At 37.0% G+C, this 17,699-nt stretch overlaps 1 protein-coding gene across 1 annotated transcript in view; it reads left to right on the forward strand.

The window, feature by feature from the left end:
• Positions 1–17,692, forward strand: part of serinc5 (serine incorporator 5) — a 31,975-nt gene extending 14,283 nt beyond the window's left edge. The window contains exons 4-12 of the mRNA XM_079816226.1: positions 795–877; positions 3,957–4,050; positions 8,300–8,511; positions 11,355–11,447; positions 11,675–11,801; positions 14,191–14,260; positions 14,360–14,396; positions 14,601–14,745; positions 15,552–17,692. Of these exons, the coding sequence (XP_079672352.1) occupies positions 795–877; positions 3,957–4,050; positions 8,300–8,511; positions 11,355–11,447; positions 11,675–11,801; positions 14,191–14,260; positions 14,360–14,396; positions 14,601–14,745; positions 15,552–15,696 (1,006 nt within the window). The 3' untranslated portion in view covers positions 15,697–17,692. The remainder of the gene's footprint in view (positions 1–794; positions 878–3,956; positions 4,051–8,299; positions 8,512–11,354; positions 11,448–11,674; positions 11,802–14,190; positions 14,261–14,359; positions 14,397–14,600; positions 14,746–15,551) is intronic.
• The last annotated feature ends 7 nt before the right edge of the window (positions 17,693–17,699 follow it).

Genomic DNA, 17,699 nt, shown 5'->3' on the forward strand with positions numbered 1-17,699 from the left:
ATTATTATTACAGTGTAAAACAACAGTTTTCTATTTTAATGTATCATTTTTTTTCCTAATTTATTCCTGTGATGGCAAATATGAATTTTCAGCGGCCATTACTCCAGTCTTCAATGTCACATGATTAAAAAATCATTCTAATATGCAGATTTGCATATTAATAACATTTCTTCTTATTATCAATATTGAAAACAGTTGTACTGTTGTTTTATGTGAAAACGATTTGATTGTTTTTCAGGTTTCTTTGATGAATAGAAATGTAAAAAAAAACAGCATTTATTTGAAATAGCAATCTTTTTTAACATTATAAGTGTCTTCTGATTAATTGAATGCATTCTTACTGAATAAAAGTATTAATTTATTTTAAAAAAAACTTACTGGCCCCAAAATTTTGAACAGTAGTGTATCTCTAAACGGGGGTCTCTTACCTCTAAGACCTGTTTACATTTCACTGCCAGTTGTATATTGTGTATATAACTGTGTATGTGACAAATAAAACTCTTGAATCTTGAATCTTGGTTCTGGAGTTCTGGAGTGTAAAAATTCAAACAAAGTTGCAGTGAAAAAGTTGTTTGTTCTGAAAAATGAATGTACTGAATTATTAACAATTATTTTGAATTATTAGTATTATTTTTTTTAGATCATTTGAATAATTTATTTTAAACTTTAGTACAAGTATTTCCTTTTTAGATGTGTTTTCTTAATAATATCAAACTTACTATAGTTCTCAAACAATTTGAAAACCCTCATAAAGATTTTCCCTTTATTCAACCATTTCTCCTGTTTCTTTGTAGGTTCTGGTTCTTTAAGTTCGTGGCTTTGCTGGGCTGCTGTGCAGGAGGATTCTTTCTCCCAAATCAAGACAAGTTTCTAGAAGGTTTAATATGATCTGTTTTCACATACATGTTCCTTTTTTTACAACATTTGCTGCTATTGTTTCCGTGCACCCCAAAGAGGCTTGTTAAATTTTATTGAAACATTTTATTGAAAGGAATTGTTCCTGGAAAGTTTTATTTTTCTACTTTGAGCCTGCAGTAGTGTTGAGATATCTACTCTTGAATGTCCAAGAGCAACAGTGAGCATCTGTCTGTGGTTCATAAACTCCAGTAACTCAAACAGAGTCTTCCGCTGCCTGTATCAATGACCTCATGACCACAGACATATTTAGAGGAATGTTGCACAAAATCTTGAGTTTAAACCCTACTTTTTATGCAAATGATATTAATAGAATCAGGGGCAGTTTCTTCATTAGGGAGATTGGGCGACGCACTACCAAAGCGTGAAAGGGACAGATTTTTTCACATTCAACCACAGTGTTACGCTAGCTGTCACAGTTCAAGACTGTTTGTTCTGCCTCGGGAAATATAGTCCAATCAGCATCAAGTCACGTTCTGTGGAGTACCGCCTCTTTTCGGGCGATTTCAGAGTTGCCCAGATAATTGCCCAGAGTGTTCTCATAGACTTCCATACAAAGATTTTTTTTTTCCCCGAACTGCAGGCACTGCAATGCAATCTCTATGGGTTCCGGGAGGACAAGCACTAATGTGCTTTCGTCATCATATGTAACCTTAACTTGTGCAGCGATCGGTGGGAAGAAACTTACCTCTATTAATAATCTTTAAGATGAAGTGACATCCAATAATTTCCTCAGTGCATAACTTCCATTTCACAGACATATTCTCCATCTGTAAAAGTTAGAAAGTCTATCAAATATTTCCATTTTGCTGTCAGGAGTGGATGAGCATGCGCGCCAAACAGACAGAGCGCAATATTTCTGACTAAAATATACATTTTGCAAAAATATTTGTTGCTGAATATTTGTTGTTGTTGTTGGTGAACATAAATGTGCCATATGTAGAATTTCAAATCTACAAGTATTTATGATAGCAGTAGCTGTAAAGTGACTTGTATTGTAGGGTAATCAAAATAGCCTTTTTTATATATTTTCATTTTTAGTTTAGTGAATTTAACTTGAATTTATATAGCATACGTTTTTTTTTTTTTTTTTTTTTTCATAGCCTTAAATATGAACATTGTTTGTAGAACATTATTGGGCAGGATGTGAAATAACTGTTTTTTTTTTGTTTTTTTTTATTCAAATAGAAAAATGTAGAAAATGCTTTAAATGCAGAATTTTCCATGTTTTATCTAAGCAGTAATGGTACATTACTTGTTAAATGGTTATTTAACAATTACATTACTAAGTTGGTTTGCGCCCCCCAAACAGTTTTAGCACCAGCTGCCACTGAATAGAATAGATAGATGTTACCTTTTTAGTGATATCCTTGAAATAGCGCACTTGATTTAATGGAAGTATATCTCAAATCCTTTAATAAACATACTGAGACAATACTATAGTTAGGGTTGGGAACCGAGAACCGGTTCTTATGCAGAACCGAAACTGATTTTTGAAAAATACCAGAACCGCGCGAAATTCCTAAGTTTCGGTTCCGAAAACGGTTCTGGTGCAATGTGTGTGCGAAGCGCTGGAAGCGTATCCTTTCATAGCGAGTGACAGCCAGTGTTGCCAACTCCGTGATTTTCCCGCTTTCCCGTTTTCCACTGTTGCCGCGGGCTGTGTTTCATGTCCGCGGGTTGAAACGATTGTGCAATTGTGCGGGTTTTGTTGTGAAAACCTGGCAACCCTGGCTCACCTCATCATGAATATTAATTACGTTGCCTGCCGCTTCCAGGAGGGCAACGCAGTTCAGCACTGAAAGCCCTCGCGCTACACATTTACGGTTTTGCGTCAGATATTTTCTCGTTGACCACCAGCATGGCGAAGAGAAAGTCACAAGTATGGATTCATTTCCAAAGAATGAATGATAATGAAGCAAAATGTAACACGTGAAAAGTTAATAACATGCAAAGGAGGCTGCACTAGCAATTTGACAAAACATTTGCTACACACATATATATATATATATATATATATATATATATATATATATATATATATATATATATATATATATATATATATATATATATATATATATATATATATATATATATATATAATATATATATATATATATATATATATATATATATATATATTTGTCAACCGTTGAGTCACCATGGTTTAGGTAAGCGTTTAGGCACAATTAGGCTACCTTTGTAATGCTGAATTGCAATTTATTATTTACAAGTTCACTGAATAACTGAATTACTATTAAATTAATATATAACTAATTAATAAATATAACTAATAAATATAATTTATAACTTGGTTTTATTCAGAGACAGAGAGATAAAATGTAATAAGACAATTTCAGAGGTGTTCATTTGAAAAAAAATGTGTTGCAAGAATGGCTTAATTAATACTGTAATATATGTACAGTACAGGACTTTTTTGACATTGCCAACCTGTAAATAAATTTTAGAGCAAGTAATAAACACAAAATGGATTGTTTGAGTTGCGTATTGTGCCTTTTTCCTTTACCACTATTTGTTTAATAATTTTAATGGAACCGGAATCGGAACCGGAATCGTTAGGCGGAACCGGAACCGGAACCGGAAAATTTCTCACGATTCCCAACCCTAACTATAGTGTTGTAATCAGATGGTACAGATTATAATATCATGGCACTGAATGAGTTTAATAGATTTACTTTGTACCATATGTTACATTTAAAAACAACCCGTTAATATATTGCATTATTTATTATAAACTATTACATTAAATTGCTTATGTTACATTTTTGTTGGTTGCAGCATATACGTTACTTGTAACCCCAAAGGTCAGTGTGCAAGAGCAATTCATGTATGCTTTTACTGTATATTAGCTCAAGTCCAAACAATCATCGCTCTTTTGTGTCTCGTTAAATGATTTGTGCTTCCTGATGTGTTTAGTTCCTGGCTTTTAGCAGAAAGCAATGTTTGTTTTGTCATAAGGTATCAGCCAGAGGGAAAGGCCTTTGACTCATCTCTCTCTCTCTCTTTCTCTCTCTCAGTCTGGCGTTATGTCGGGGCCTCTGGAGGTTTTCTCTTCCTCATCATCCAGTTGATGCTTCTCGTTCAGTTTGCCCACAGATGGAATCAAAACTGGTGAGCTGAAGTTTAGTGTCCAAACTGTCTGTCTTTTCATTCACCAAGTGGAAAACTTATTAGGCTCATGGAGAACTTTTTCAGCACTTTCCATCATCGTATCCAAATGTTTCTCTGGGTTGTAATTTGAACCCCTGCAACTGGAAATCATTAGGTCTGGGAATGGAGACTATAGTGTAATCTGGCGGCGTTTAATTTCCACTGTCAGATAGGTTGCATAGTTGCCAGCCAGGGTGGTCCTAACATTGTGCTGCTATAGCAAATGGGGACTTTTTAACACCAGGTTGAAAGATTTGGGGAAAGTTTAAATGTACTCACTTCTTATTTTAATCACTGGCACTGTGAAGGACAAAGTGTGAAGTCCAAATCACATGGATGGTTGGGGCATTTGGTTAGCTGATTCACTCCGACAACCTCCAGTTTCAACAACAAGCAGAGCAGGTTTCATACCAGTAACAGTTAAAGCGTTGTTTAGTGTTCTCATTTCAAGAAGCAGAGGGTTTTGTTTCAGTGGGAGTTTTCAAGACATGAAACATTTCAACTTTGATACAGTCATGCTGAAAGAAAAAAGTGAAGAACTGATGTTTTGTTGTTTTTTTTTGAGCAGAGGTCTCTCTGGGTGTGTTCATAAATAATGTGTGTTTCGGTGGTAGAGTATGGCTTGCTATTTACATTATTGGGAGGAGAAAGAGAATAAGTAAGAAGTTCTTGGCTTCTCTCCAGTCTGTGGACAGGAAACTCATGGCAGAGCTCAACGTGCATCATAGTTTCCTCTCTGCTCAACAAATGGAAACCTCAGCACAAAAGGGCAGAAACATCCGAGACTGTCACAGGGAATTTTGTAATACATCAAATATTGCCCAAGAAGTAACTTCAATTTGACAAAACTTAAGTTAAGGGACAGTTTTTATGATTGAAATGTAGATAAAAATGATCATTTAAATACATATATATGTTATAATGTTTTTTTATTCTGAAAACAAAAAAAACTCTTTAATATAGGTCTGGTTTATATACAGTAAATAGGTTTATATACAGTATGTAAAAATGTTTATGAAATAAGAAACAAATACAGTATATCCTCATGGAGATGTTGAAATGAAGCAGACGCTGGAGGGCTGCCCAGCAGATGGAAGTCACTGCTGTCAGCACTTCTGATGTGCATTACTGAAACATTCCCTCACCCCACGCCTTCATGTCTCTTCACTGCTCACTCAGTCATGGTTATCATGCACTGATATGGTCCATTTATGATAAAAGCAATCTACCACTGAGACTAACTTGTCATTTAACAGTGTCTCTTTATCCAAAGTGACTTACGGTTGATGAATGAATGAATTTCAGTGACAGTCTCTTGGGGCAATCTTGGTTTAACAGCTAAGGAACACAACAGTTACTGGCCATTAGGGAGAACATCAGGATCTCTAGTTGGTCAGTGGTCACTCCTACCTTAGTCTCAGCCTCGGATGGCACACCCGTGGGACATTTTTTTTTTGCTGAAGATACTTAGTAGCAATCTACACTACCTATGTAAGGGGTCAGTAAGATTTTAGTAGGTAATTAATACTTTTATTCAGCAAAGATACATTAAATTGATCAAAAGTGACAGTAAAGACATATAAAAGTTTCAAAAGCAAATTCAAATGTCATGTTACACTGAAGAGTGAAGTAATGGTTGCTGAAAATTCAGCTTTCCGATCACAGGAATAAATTAAAAACATTAAAAACAGTTTGTAAATTGTAATAATACTTTGTTTTGCAGTATGCAGCCTTGGTGAGCATAAGAAACTTTCAAAAATCTTATTATAAAAATCTTATAACTGTATTGTGTTATATATTCTTAAGCACACCTTTATATTCCAGTTTGATCTTGGTGTTATCTGATTTCAGATTTACCCACCCCTAAAAAAAAGTGGTTGTTTGTGTTACCTGTTGGCTCGAAGGCCCCTTCTTGTCTAAATGGTTGGTTCTAGGTCACAATGTATGATTTTAGGAAAATTCTGGCTATGTGGGACTACCCCTACCTGGATTTGAGATTTATATCGGAAGGAATGTCTACAATGAAGAGCTTTTGTCTTATGAAAGGAATGCTCTGGGTTGAATACATTATCATTATCATCAGTGCCGCCGCTCCCACCACGCGCATCAGGTAGTGCTCAGGGGGGCACCATAAGAAAATGCTCTCTCCAGCCAATTTAAAGTGTAACTAAACCCTAAACCAACTTTTTTTAGTTAATGATCTGTAATACTGGGGCTTTATTAATGCTGTTCATTGATTCGAGTAAATGTTTTGACATTTGAGTATAAAGTGTTTTAATTGTCTATAAAATATGGTGTAAAACCGCCAAAGTGCTGCCCTCTTAAGGTTGAACGTGACTACTGCAGTTGAATTTTCCTATTGGACGTTGTGGTACATCGTGACGTAGGATGGTACCTCCAACGGCTCACTATCCGCGCCCCTAGCACAAGCTCACCACGCCCTCAGAAATGTTTCCCCCAATCACACGACGAGAACGGCTTCACTCCAGTATGAACTGTCATGTTACATGAAGTAGAAACATTATGAATGAAACTCACTTGACACTTGCTTTAACATTGTATTGAAGAAAATACGGTTAAATAATGCAGTTGTCAGTACACGTCAGGCTTTTCTTGCTATATTATTGCCGCCCGTCATGTGTACAGATAATTTTCATACATGAGACGCGCTTTCAAACCCTGACACGCAAGTGGTTGCCACGGACGCAGATAGATTAGGTCAGTTCTCTTGCGCGGCTGCTTCACTAGCATCGTCTGCATCGGGAGTTAACGCAGTTTGAGCAGCGGCTCGCATTGAAAAGGCTCCGGGTTTGTGTCTGTTACAGACAATCCACCCTCCTCCACTTCAGGTGAAGGTAGGAGAATGACCGCTCTGTTGCAAAGCTGGCGTCACTCCAGTCATTCTCCATCTTTGCGACTCGCGAGTCAGACAGCTGTCAATCAATCCGTCACTGCGGGTCTCAGGTGCACGCCCTCCGCTCAGCCCCGCCCTCGGTTCGTCCCCTCTGTGTCCGCCGGGCTCTGCCCACTTTTCCAGCATTCCAGCATTTTTTGAAAATTGCCAGTGGGTGGAGTTAAGCTCTGAGCAGGGGTTTAGTTACCCTTTAAAAAAAACCGCCTCGGGTTCGTTTTTTTATTTTGACGCGGCGCGTAAAAAACTGGCCGACCAATGAGATCCGCGCTTTTGTTCACGTGCCTGGAGCTGCTGAAGTGACCGTAAAACACGACTTGGTGGCGCTCAAGCACAAAATCGGTCTTGCCGAGCACACACTGATACGACGAAGAAGTAGTAAGTAGACAAAGAAGAAGAAGAGCTGCTAATGCTGCTTGCCAGTTAGCAAAAAGTGTGTGAATGGTTTTGCCATAGACATAATATATCTATGGTTTTGGCAAGCACGTAAATACTGTCTCTCCTCTTCTTCTGTGTGACAAGCGAGTGTCAGAAGCGTAAAGTGCCGCAGCACCACCTTGTGTACCGGGAGCGCATCTACTGAATGTGCACGTTCACTCGGCGGTCGGCGCAACGCCAGTGGAAATCGCTTGGGTGTGAACACTCAAGACGCGCCGAAAAACGTCACGAAAAACGCTGGCAAAGCGCACGCGATATTCGTCCCGGTGTGTACAGGCCTTTCAGCTCTACAAATTCGTGAACGCCGCCACCGGGACTGATTATCATGACAATGAAGTTGAAAAACTTAATATAATAGACATTATGCAATTCTAACACACTAGTCTAATCTTAACATGTATAATCTTTATGTTTAGAGACTTTTAATATTTATAATGTTGTACCTCCAAATAAACAACATTATATAAATAACATTAACATTAACAAAAATAACACCCTAACCTCCATTTTAGGTACTTTATCATAATTGCAGTTTTGGCAACACTTTATTTGACAGATTCTTTGTTTCATGTTACACATACTTACTGTAGTAATAGTAAATTATGCATAAATATTACATGCAACTAACTCTAAACCAAACCCTATTCTTACCCCTAACCCTATAGTAAGTGCATGTTGTTAATTAATATTACTCAGTACATACATATATAAATACCCTGTAAAAAGGACACCTTAAAAAGTGTAACTGCAATTTTTTTTTATAGACAGAGGGACAAAATTGTTTTCATCATGCCACAAAAGCTGAAGTTGTATTGAACCCAGAGCATTCCTTTGAACCGTCTCCACTGTGTCCCTCCACAGGAGCTCAGGAGCCAAATATAATAAAATATGGTATGCAGCGCTAGCTTTTGTCACACTGGCGCTGTTCTCCGTGGCAGTGGGAGCCATGGTGTTTATGATCACGTTCTACACGCACCCAGAGGCCTGCTTCCTCAACAAGCTCTTCCTGGGAGTCAACTGTGGCCTGTGCTTCATCGTGTCCCTGCTGGCCATCTCGCCCTGCATTCAGACCTGTGAGTTTACCAAGATGCTTGGACTTCAGTGACCTACTTTCGTACTAACAAGCAGATGTTTGTTTGATGTCAGGCAAACAAGTTTATTCATAGTGCCTGGGGCTGGAGCTTTTCCCATGTGTGTGCAAGCCTAAGAGTTTTATACAATCAATAATCATGGATTCCCACTAAACAGACCAACGTTAAAGGTGAAACTGGTTTATCAAGTAATTTAAAGGTACACTATGTAACTTCGGATGTGCGTGACTGTGCAGATGAATATGGTTATCTTACTGCTCATAAAACATTCACTTCTAGGCTTAAGAGATATAACCAGTTTAGATAGGGAAGGCTTTGCTCTTACAACAATTCAGATCACTCAGTTCTTGCCGTCTCCGGAAAGCTAAGTTAATGTTGATTCTTGTTTTATTACGAGCTCTGTCACATTCACTTTTTGCCAGCAGACTCTCCTCTGTTTGAGGTTTGAGATTTATCATGCTCCATGGTCCGAATACCATTTTTTGAGCTTCGAAGCTTCAGTAGTAATCAACATCGAATATTCGAAGCCTCGGAGGGAGGGGGCTGAACATATTCTTCTCTCTAATAAAGGCAGGAATCTCGAGAAGCGGCGTGCCTCAAGCGGACAGGGCTTATATGCGCCGAGAACAGACACTGTATTGATACAAAACACACAGGTCTGTTACGTCCCAGTTTTGATATATTATAGTAGTAAAAATAATTTAGTCAGTTAGAGAACGGATTAACTACAATTAAAAACTGAACGTGCTGCGTGAGCCGAACGAGAGTCAGATATCATTCATCACGAGAGTGAGGAGCCAAATGACAAGATGATCGCGCAAGATTTGGTTTCAAAGCAAATGTAAAAGCGCCTATTTAAGGGAGTTTGTCATTGTACTGTTTTGTTGTTGTGTTTATCATTAAGAATAGTAGGCTAAAGAACCCACAATTCAAACAACCCGTCCCCGAATTGGCAAACCGAAAGTATTCGTTCACAGCCACTCAGTGCACAAGCACTGTCAAGTAACGGGATTTTCTCACCGTCACATCCCTAACGGGTAAAAAGGCTAATACATTTTGATTCTATTATTCTATTTTCCACAATGTCGCCCCAACGCAGCTTAACCCAAAATGCAAGCTCAGTCATGCGCTTCTTCCATATAAGCTCATGCAGTTGTGCGCTCTGGACAGAGAATACTTGCAGGGAACACAAAGAAGCAAATATATTTATTAAGTATAACGAGGTTGGGTTCCTATTCAACTGTCCATCCTATTAAAAACTGCTAGGCTATAAAATAATTGTAAAAAAAAAAATAGTATTGTATTTCGCCAGATTTTATAGTGTAAACATTTGCAGGCGCGAATGAGAACCGTGTCAAGGGGGATGCCAGGTGTGCGCAAAAAAAAAACGAATATTCAAATCCCAAAATTGAAAATCAAATAACAACCAATTGAATGAATATTCAAATATTCTGGTCCAGGCCTAGCTCCATGTCAACCTTTCTCGCTTGTTGTGACAACTAACCTATGCCACTCCCACACAATGCTGGAGTAACTTTTCTCTATTTACAGATAGGATGAGTCACGCACAATGTTGTTCATTTTGAACTAAAAAGTTGCGTACTGTACCTTTTAAGTAAAATAGTGTTTAAGTTTGGTATTTTTATTTTATTGCATTTGTGACATTTTGTCAGTTACCACAGACAAATTCCTGTGGGTGGAGTTTGCAGAGCTCAGCTCCATGTTAACCAAGTTTACTTTTCAACTGGTCATTACATGATTTGAAAGACATTACTTGCTCAAACAGGGTTGGTAAGCTGTTCTCTTTCACACCAGATTCATTCAAACACGTGCTGTTTAAGTGTAATGGTTATACTTTGTAAATGTACATAATCTAAACATTTATTCATGGTGTTGCCTGCTAAACATATGACTGTATAATTGCAAAAGCACTTGCTGTTTGATTTTACAAACTGAGCCAAGTCTAAATGAATATCTTTGGTAGCAAAAGTAAATACTATCCTAAGTAGGGAAGCTTATATTTATATATTTTTTATGTTATGGCCAATAACCAATAAATGGCCGTTATTAAAAAAACTAAAAACTAAAACCAATCGTTTTAAATGCTAATGCTAGTGAATTTAGACATCACAGCATTATGATGTACAGTATGATAATTGAGAATATAGGGTATTCTATATTCATATATTGAGATTGGTTAAAGATTACATTTAACAGTGTTATTAAATGTTTAGTGTTGTTAAAGATGAGCGAAGGTGATCTAAATGTAAAGATCGAGGAAATGAGCATGAACAATTAAATATGTAATATTGGCCAATATATCCTTTACATTAAACAATCTCTACTCTATCAATGTATCTTGTGTATCCAAAGTTTTTTTTTCTAAATTAATATTTTTACTCCCACAAAAAAACATGAAGCAGCATAACTGTTTTCTACATTGATAATAATCAGAAATGTTTCTTGAGCATCAAATCAGCATATTAGAAATATTTCTGAAGAGTCATGTCCCACTGAAGACTGGAGTAATGATGCTGAAAATTCAGCTTTACCATCACAGAAATAAATGACATTTACATTTTAATAATTACAATAAAATTTTAATAATATTACTGTTTTTACAGTATTTTTGATAAAATAAATGCAGCCTTGGTGAACATAAACTCTTTTCAAAAACATTACAAAATCTTACCAACCCCAAACCTTTGGACTGCAGGTAGTGTACATAGAGCATGATGTATGGAAAAGCACTCAAACAGCCAAATCTGTATGTATGTGCTGCCATTTACCAATAAATCTGATGTTTTACTCGGTTCTCCACACAGTCCAGCCCACCTCAGGTCTGCTGCAGCCCGCGATCATCACCGTCTACGTCATGTACCTCACCTTCTCAGCGCTCGCCAGCAAACCCATTGAAAGTGAGTCCAGTGAAAGTGTCGCTCTCACGTTCACATTTAAACACAGTCTCTCACTCTGTCCTGGGTGTGTCTCAGTGGTCTGTGGTGCCTCTTACAGTTTGTGTGTGGACACTAGAGCAGCAAACAGAGGCTGCGGTTTCTCCAATGAATGCATTTCAACCCACCTTTCTCATACAGTTATTTCCCACACCCTTATTAAAATCAGTCCTGTGCTCTGTCTCTTTCAGCGGTGGAGGAAAACGGTGACAATGTCACTGTCTGTGTTCTTCCTTTTAAATCGGGACTGAAGAACGACACTAACATAGTGACGGGCATCGGAACGGCCATACTGTTTGGCTGCATTCTGTACTCTTGGTATGAGCAATGACAATTTCATTTTCTCTGCCTCATCTTAAAGGAATAATTCACTCAAAAATGCCAATTTTGCCTTTGTGTTTTTGAGACAAATGTGATTTTCTTTCTTTTGTGAAACAAAAATCTGGGTTTAACGGTGTAATTTAAAAACTGAAATCAGTGTCACTCAAGTCTTCTTTACTGTGATTGGTTTGTAATGATCGAAGCTAATCATATGACCGTTAGTTCTACTGTGTTAAATGGTTAGTTCACCCAAAAATGAAAATTCTGTCATTAATTACTCACCCTCATGTCGTTCGACACCCGTAAGACCTCCGTTCATATTCGGAACACAAATGAAGATATTTTTGTTGAAAGCTGATGGCTGAGAAAGGCTTCAGATAGGCCTCCATTGGCACTCAGTACATTAATACTCCCAAGACCCATAAAAGGCACTTAAAACGTCGTTACAAAGTCCATCTCACCACAGTGGCTCTACAATAATTTTACGATGCGACGACAATAGTTTTTGTGCGCAAAAAAAAATCTAAATAACACCTTTATCCAACTTGTTCTTGTCTTCCGTGTGTGCCTCCACGACGCATGCGCGAGAATATGACGCAGATCCGGCGTTCGGACACATGACCCAGATGCGATTTGTTTACAGGCAGAGGAAGACGCGTGTGTCTAAGCTGTTGAATTCTACATTGATCGTGCTTTAGGTCTCGGCGTAGTTCTCAAAATGGGGCTTATGTGTGCATTTCATGGATTCCCGAACCCCGGCGCTACGTCATATTCTCACGCATGCGTCGTGGAGGCACACACGGAAGACAAGAACAAGTTGGATAAAGGTGTTATTTTGATTTTTTTTTTGCGCACAAAAATTATTGTCGTCGCATCGTAAAGTGATTGTAGAGCCACTGTGGTGAGATGGACTTTGTAACAACGTTTTAAGTGCCTTTTATGGGTCTTGGGAGTATTAATGTACTGAATGCCAATGGAGGCCTGTCTGAAGCCTTTCTCAGCCATCAGCTTTCAACTAAAATATCTTCATTTGTGTTCCGAATATGAACGGAGGACTTACGGGTGTCGAACGACATGAGGGTGAGTAATTAATGACAGAATTTTCATTTTTGGGTGAACTAACCCTTTAAGCACTTTTTGGGGAAGTCTAGATTCTTTGATAATGTGATGTATATAGATATACATGGTCTTTGACCTGAGCACCCTCAGTCTGCACTTTTCTACATATGTTGAAATTTTCTTTTGACCACTTCTGAAGCCATCATATAAAGCATTTCCAGTTCTTGACTCAATTTAAGAACCCTTTATGCCAAAAAGGTCCTATATAAGAAGAAATGTCTAAAAGTATTGCATAATGCTTTCATGTTTAACAGGAAGTATGTTTACAAACTTTTTAATCATAAAATGGAATTAAAGATGAATTAAAACACAATTAATTAATGAAATAAATCCATAAAACGATCCCATGATGGGAACTCCTAAATGTTCTATATAAATGAAGCTGATATTGTGATGGCATTCTAAAAAGCACCGCATTCTAAAAAAAAAGCACCATAAAAGTATAATAAAATATATTATAGTGTATATGACTCATACTCTATATTCCAAGACTACTCAAGTCATACTGTAGTTTTTGTCTGAAAAACAGTAGTAGTAGTAGTAGTAGTCATTTCCTGGGAATCTTCCCTTGACCGTAAACTAAAAAAAAAAATCCAAAAGTCTTGTTCCTTCATAATCAAAGCATCTCTTGTGTTCCACTGAAGAAAAATATAATACAGTTTGGAAAGACATACAACATACTGTGATTTATCCATCGTTATGTATGTAACTGTCCCTTTAAATAAGATCAGATATTCTTAGCCTGGATGCAAATCTCATAACATGTTATTTAAATGGGTGATCCCAAAAACGATCCTAGGAGGAATAGAAACACATAATTATCTGGCTATGTTCATTTAGCTTTAAAAGCAGGTAGTCTGGTAGGAAGGGAGTGAAGATTAGAAGCTCTCATACTGTCAAAGACGTGAACTCACATGTGTTTCTCATTAAATGCAGACATGTCTGTTGAAGCTCTCTCTTTAGAGCCACTCCTCTCCACAAAAGCCATATTTACACACATGTGATTCACAGCGATATGTGTTGGTTATCAGCACAGTGAGTCATTGTGGTGTCTCCAGTTGAAATGTTTTTGCCATTTTTCCAGTTTTCGTGAGGCAAACAAAGCTTTAAAGCAGAAAAAAATGACTTATTGTTTTCATCTGGTTCTGTCTTGATGAGTTCTAGTCTAGGGAATGTTCTGCTTTTACATTTGACGGTTAAAAAAAGAACACTGCCCCCATGTGCCTGATGCCATTTGAGTTGACATAAAAATACTCTTTCCCTCCAGTTTGATCTCCACCACCAAGAGGAGTTCTGCAGCCTTGCAAGTGTACAGGAACGATATGCCTGAAAATGAGGTGAACATTTGCTGCGTTCTGTCGGCTATGTTTAATACAACATTACATCAAACTAAATCATAAATCATGCCTTCTCTCTTTGTTTCTTCTTTGTTTCAGAGAGCACGCTGCTGCTTCTGCTGTGTTGATGATTCAGGCAAGATGCTTATTTCAACCAACTCCTCTTTTAGTATTTTAATCTTCACTTGAAGATTTAAAAATAACCTATTTTCGATATAAATTTGGATGGTTTACACAGTATAAAATCGTTGATGGAGCCTCCAGGTGGTTAAGAAGAAGTACTACAGGTTTCTTAAAACAGGTATTTTATATATATATAAATAAATCTATGTTTTTCCAGAAGAATATGATGATGAGAAGACCGCAGGAGGGCAGAGTGTGAAGTATGATGAGAGAGATGGCACAATCTACAGCTACTGGTACTTCCATTTTGTTTTTTTTCTCGGCTCCCTGTACGTCATGATGACTGTCACCAACTGGTTTCAGTAAGTATATTATATAATATTTCTTACAATTCTTCTTATTTATTTATTTTGTCTCTGAATTTCTCAGACCAGCTGTGTCATTTGCCTATTTTATCTCTGAATTTCTCAGACCAGCTGTGTCATTTGCCTATCTTGAGTTATTTTTAGTAAGGACGGTTTCTATTTCTCAAAATAAGGTGAATAATTAGGAAGATAATTATGTTCATTGGGTTAAATGGTTTTTAAGTGGTATCTGAATCCAAACTTGAATACGTTTGAGTTTAAATTTTACTATCTTAGAACTTGCATTTAAAAAAAAACGTATTACTACATGTACTTACTATAGTAATATCAGTAAATTAGGCATATTTACAAGCAGCTAACCCTAAACCAAACCCTAACTCTAACTCTATAGGAAGTATATATAGTTAATATTACTCAGTACTTATTTGAGTAAGTACAATGTAACTACATCACCTCAAAATAAAATGTAACCTTCATTTTAATGATCATTTTGGGTAACACTTTATTTGACAGTGTCCTTGCTACATATCTTACATTTACTTACCATGAGTAAATTAATTGCTCAACCAAACCCTAATCCTACCCTAACTCAATAGTAAGTACTTAAATATATATATAATTACACTGTAACAATGACACCTTAAAATAAAGTGTAACCTAATTGTATTACTAAAGTACTCTTATTTTACCATCAAATTCCTGTGACCTAATTAAACCCCAGTATGCAGTACATGAGGGTTAACACCAGAAGGTCAGAGGTCACAGTGCATTATTAATATTCATATGATCTTCTCTCTTTGCAGTTATGACAACGCAGAGATCGAGAGGCTGTTGGAGGGGAGCTGGTCAGTGTTCTGGATCAAGATGGCGTCGTGTTGGGTCTGTTTATTCCTGTACATGTGGACCCTGGTGGTTCCCATGCTCTTCCCAAAGAGATTCCAAGCCTAGAAACCCTTCACACGTGATCCAGTATCACCACTGTCCATTTACAACTACTGTGTGTGCGAGTTTTTGTATAGTTAAGGCTCAAAGGCTGCTTATGTTTTGTTTTAAATGCATTTCCATGGAGATTTGTTACAGAAATCATGTTATGGTTGCTCTCATACTGATGTAGGGCTCTTGTTTACCTCATAACTTGAAGGTATAAAAACAAAGCATTGCTCAGGCTCACACGTCACCTGTAAGTGTCTTGCTTGTTACGCTTTTCTTTTGGTAGCTGAAGAATTCTATGCAAATCCAAAAACCATCTGTGATTTTCATTCAAGCGTTTGTCTGCGTTTTTGAAAGTGATATTTGTAGGTTTTTAGTGTTTTTTATAGTTATTGTATTTCAATACAAGGATGTTTTACTATGGTAACAAGACTTTTCATTTGAGTAAATGTATCTATTTATTTAATAGAAATATATCTCGCCTGATTAGCTAGGACACTTCTGCCTTGCAAGACCACCAGACTACGCCATCTGTCAGATGTTTGCACTCATGGGAACAAACCAGCTGAGAAATTACTGTGCAATGTTACTCCTGTATATGTATGTAAATAGATTTACTCATATGAGAGGTCTTGTTACTGTGTTTATTGAAGCACCCTCATAGCTTCCTTTTAAGACCGCACCAATGTTTCCAAATAAGTCTGCAACATTCCTAAAGTTTCCTATCTTTCGGTTTCATCTTCAATCTCTCAGGTAGTGATGAATGCTACATATTTAGCATATGGTATTTCCTGTGATTCATACCATTCTAAGTAAAGCATGTGACTGCCATTCCCAGTAAAGGTTCGTACAATGATTTGAAATGGACAGGGAAAGCCAAGGCCACAAGATTATGCCCCAAAAACCTAAACTGCCATGCAGATTGTCATCAGATTGTTATGTGCATGGCCCACAGCAACATTGAAACTATAAATAGTTTTTCCTTACTTCTACTTTCCCATCTTTGTTACTTTTTAAATGGTGCTTTTAGACCATGGATGTCCTATAATATTCTATCTCAGCTCATGCACTTGGCTAACAAGCATGCCATTTGTCAAAGAACACGTTTATACCATATTTTGTACTTATAAAGCATTGTTACAGCTCTGTACAGCTATTGTATTTAATCTTTCGGAGGTTTTTGTTGCTGTAAGTGCATGTTTGTGTTTCTTGATTGTGGAGTTCGGTTTACATAGTTACAGGAGCTGCCCATATTAGACGTACTGTAGCATTCCTGATGCTCCCTGGTAGAAAATAAAGTGGTTGGCGTTGTCGTTGGTGAAGGAAATACAATCTAGAACTGGAATTATTTGGCATTTTATGGTTGTTTCCTGTTTAGCAGTGTAGCTGCCCTAAATGTTTTGACCAAACAGACAAACCAAAATCTCTTCAAGATGTCTGTGTCTTTCGCTTTCTGAACATCTTCTCTGAAATGCCCTAAGGAAATCTGTCTGAGGATGTTTTTGTTGAGTAAATCGAGAAAATGATTGCCTTAAACACACTACATGTTACAACTGAATCAAGCTATAAGAATAGTCATTTATGTAACCTGTGAATAATTTGGTGCTCAGTATTTGGTTTAACAGTGTTTGTCTGGATTAAACATTATGCTTTCCTTTATTTGCAAATATGCTGAACATAAACATGACATTTAATTGCAATATGTGCTTTATGTAAATAGTCCTTTGTAAAGATGACCACTAGGTGTACTCATAGTATTGCAAACAAAAGTAATCCTGCGCTTTGTGCTTTGTGCTCACTAATTTCGCATGAAGAAATTTATAATCCAAAAATATGTACAGTAAGTTTAAAACAACTATTTTCCTCATTTATATGCCTTGATTTTCCTCATCATTTCAATATGTTTTATGAAGGGTCAAACTGTTGTTACTTTGAATTATTGCAGGATCAAACGAATATTCTTTTTAGTGTTTTTGGTATTTCCAGTTCTTTCAATAAAAAAGACAAATTAATTAAAATAC

This window comes from Gobio gobio, assembly GCF_949357685.1.
Source record: "Gobio gobio genome assembly, chromosome: 4".
NCBI lineage: Eukaryota > Metazoa > Chordata > Actinopteri > Cypriniformes > Gobionidae > Gobio > Gobio gobio.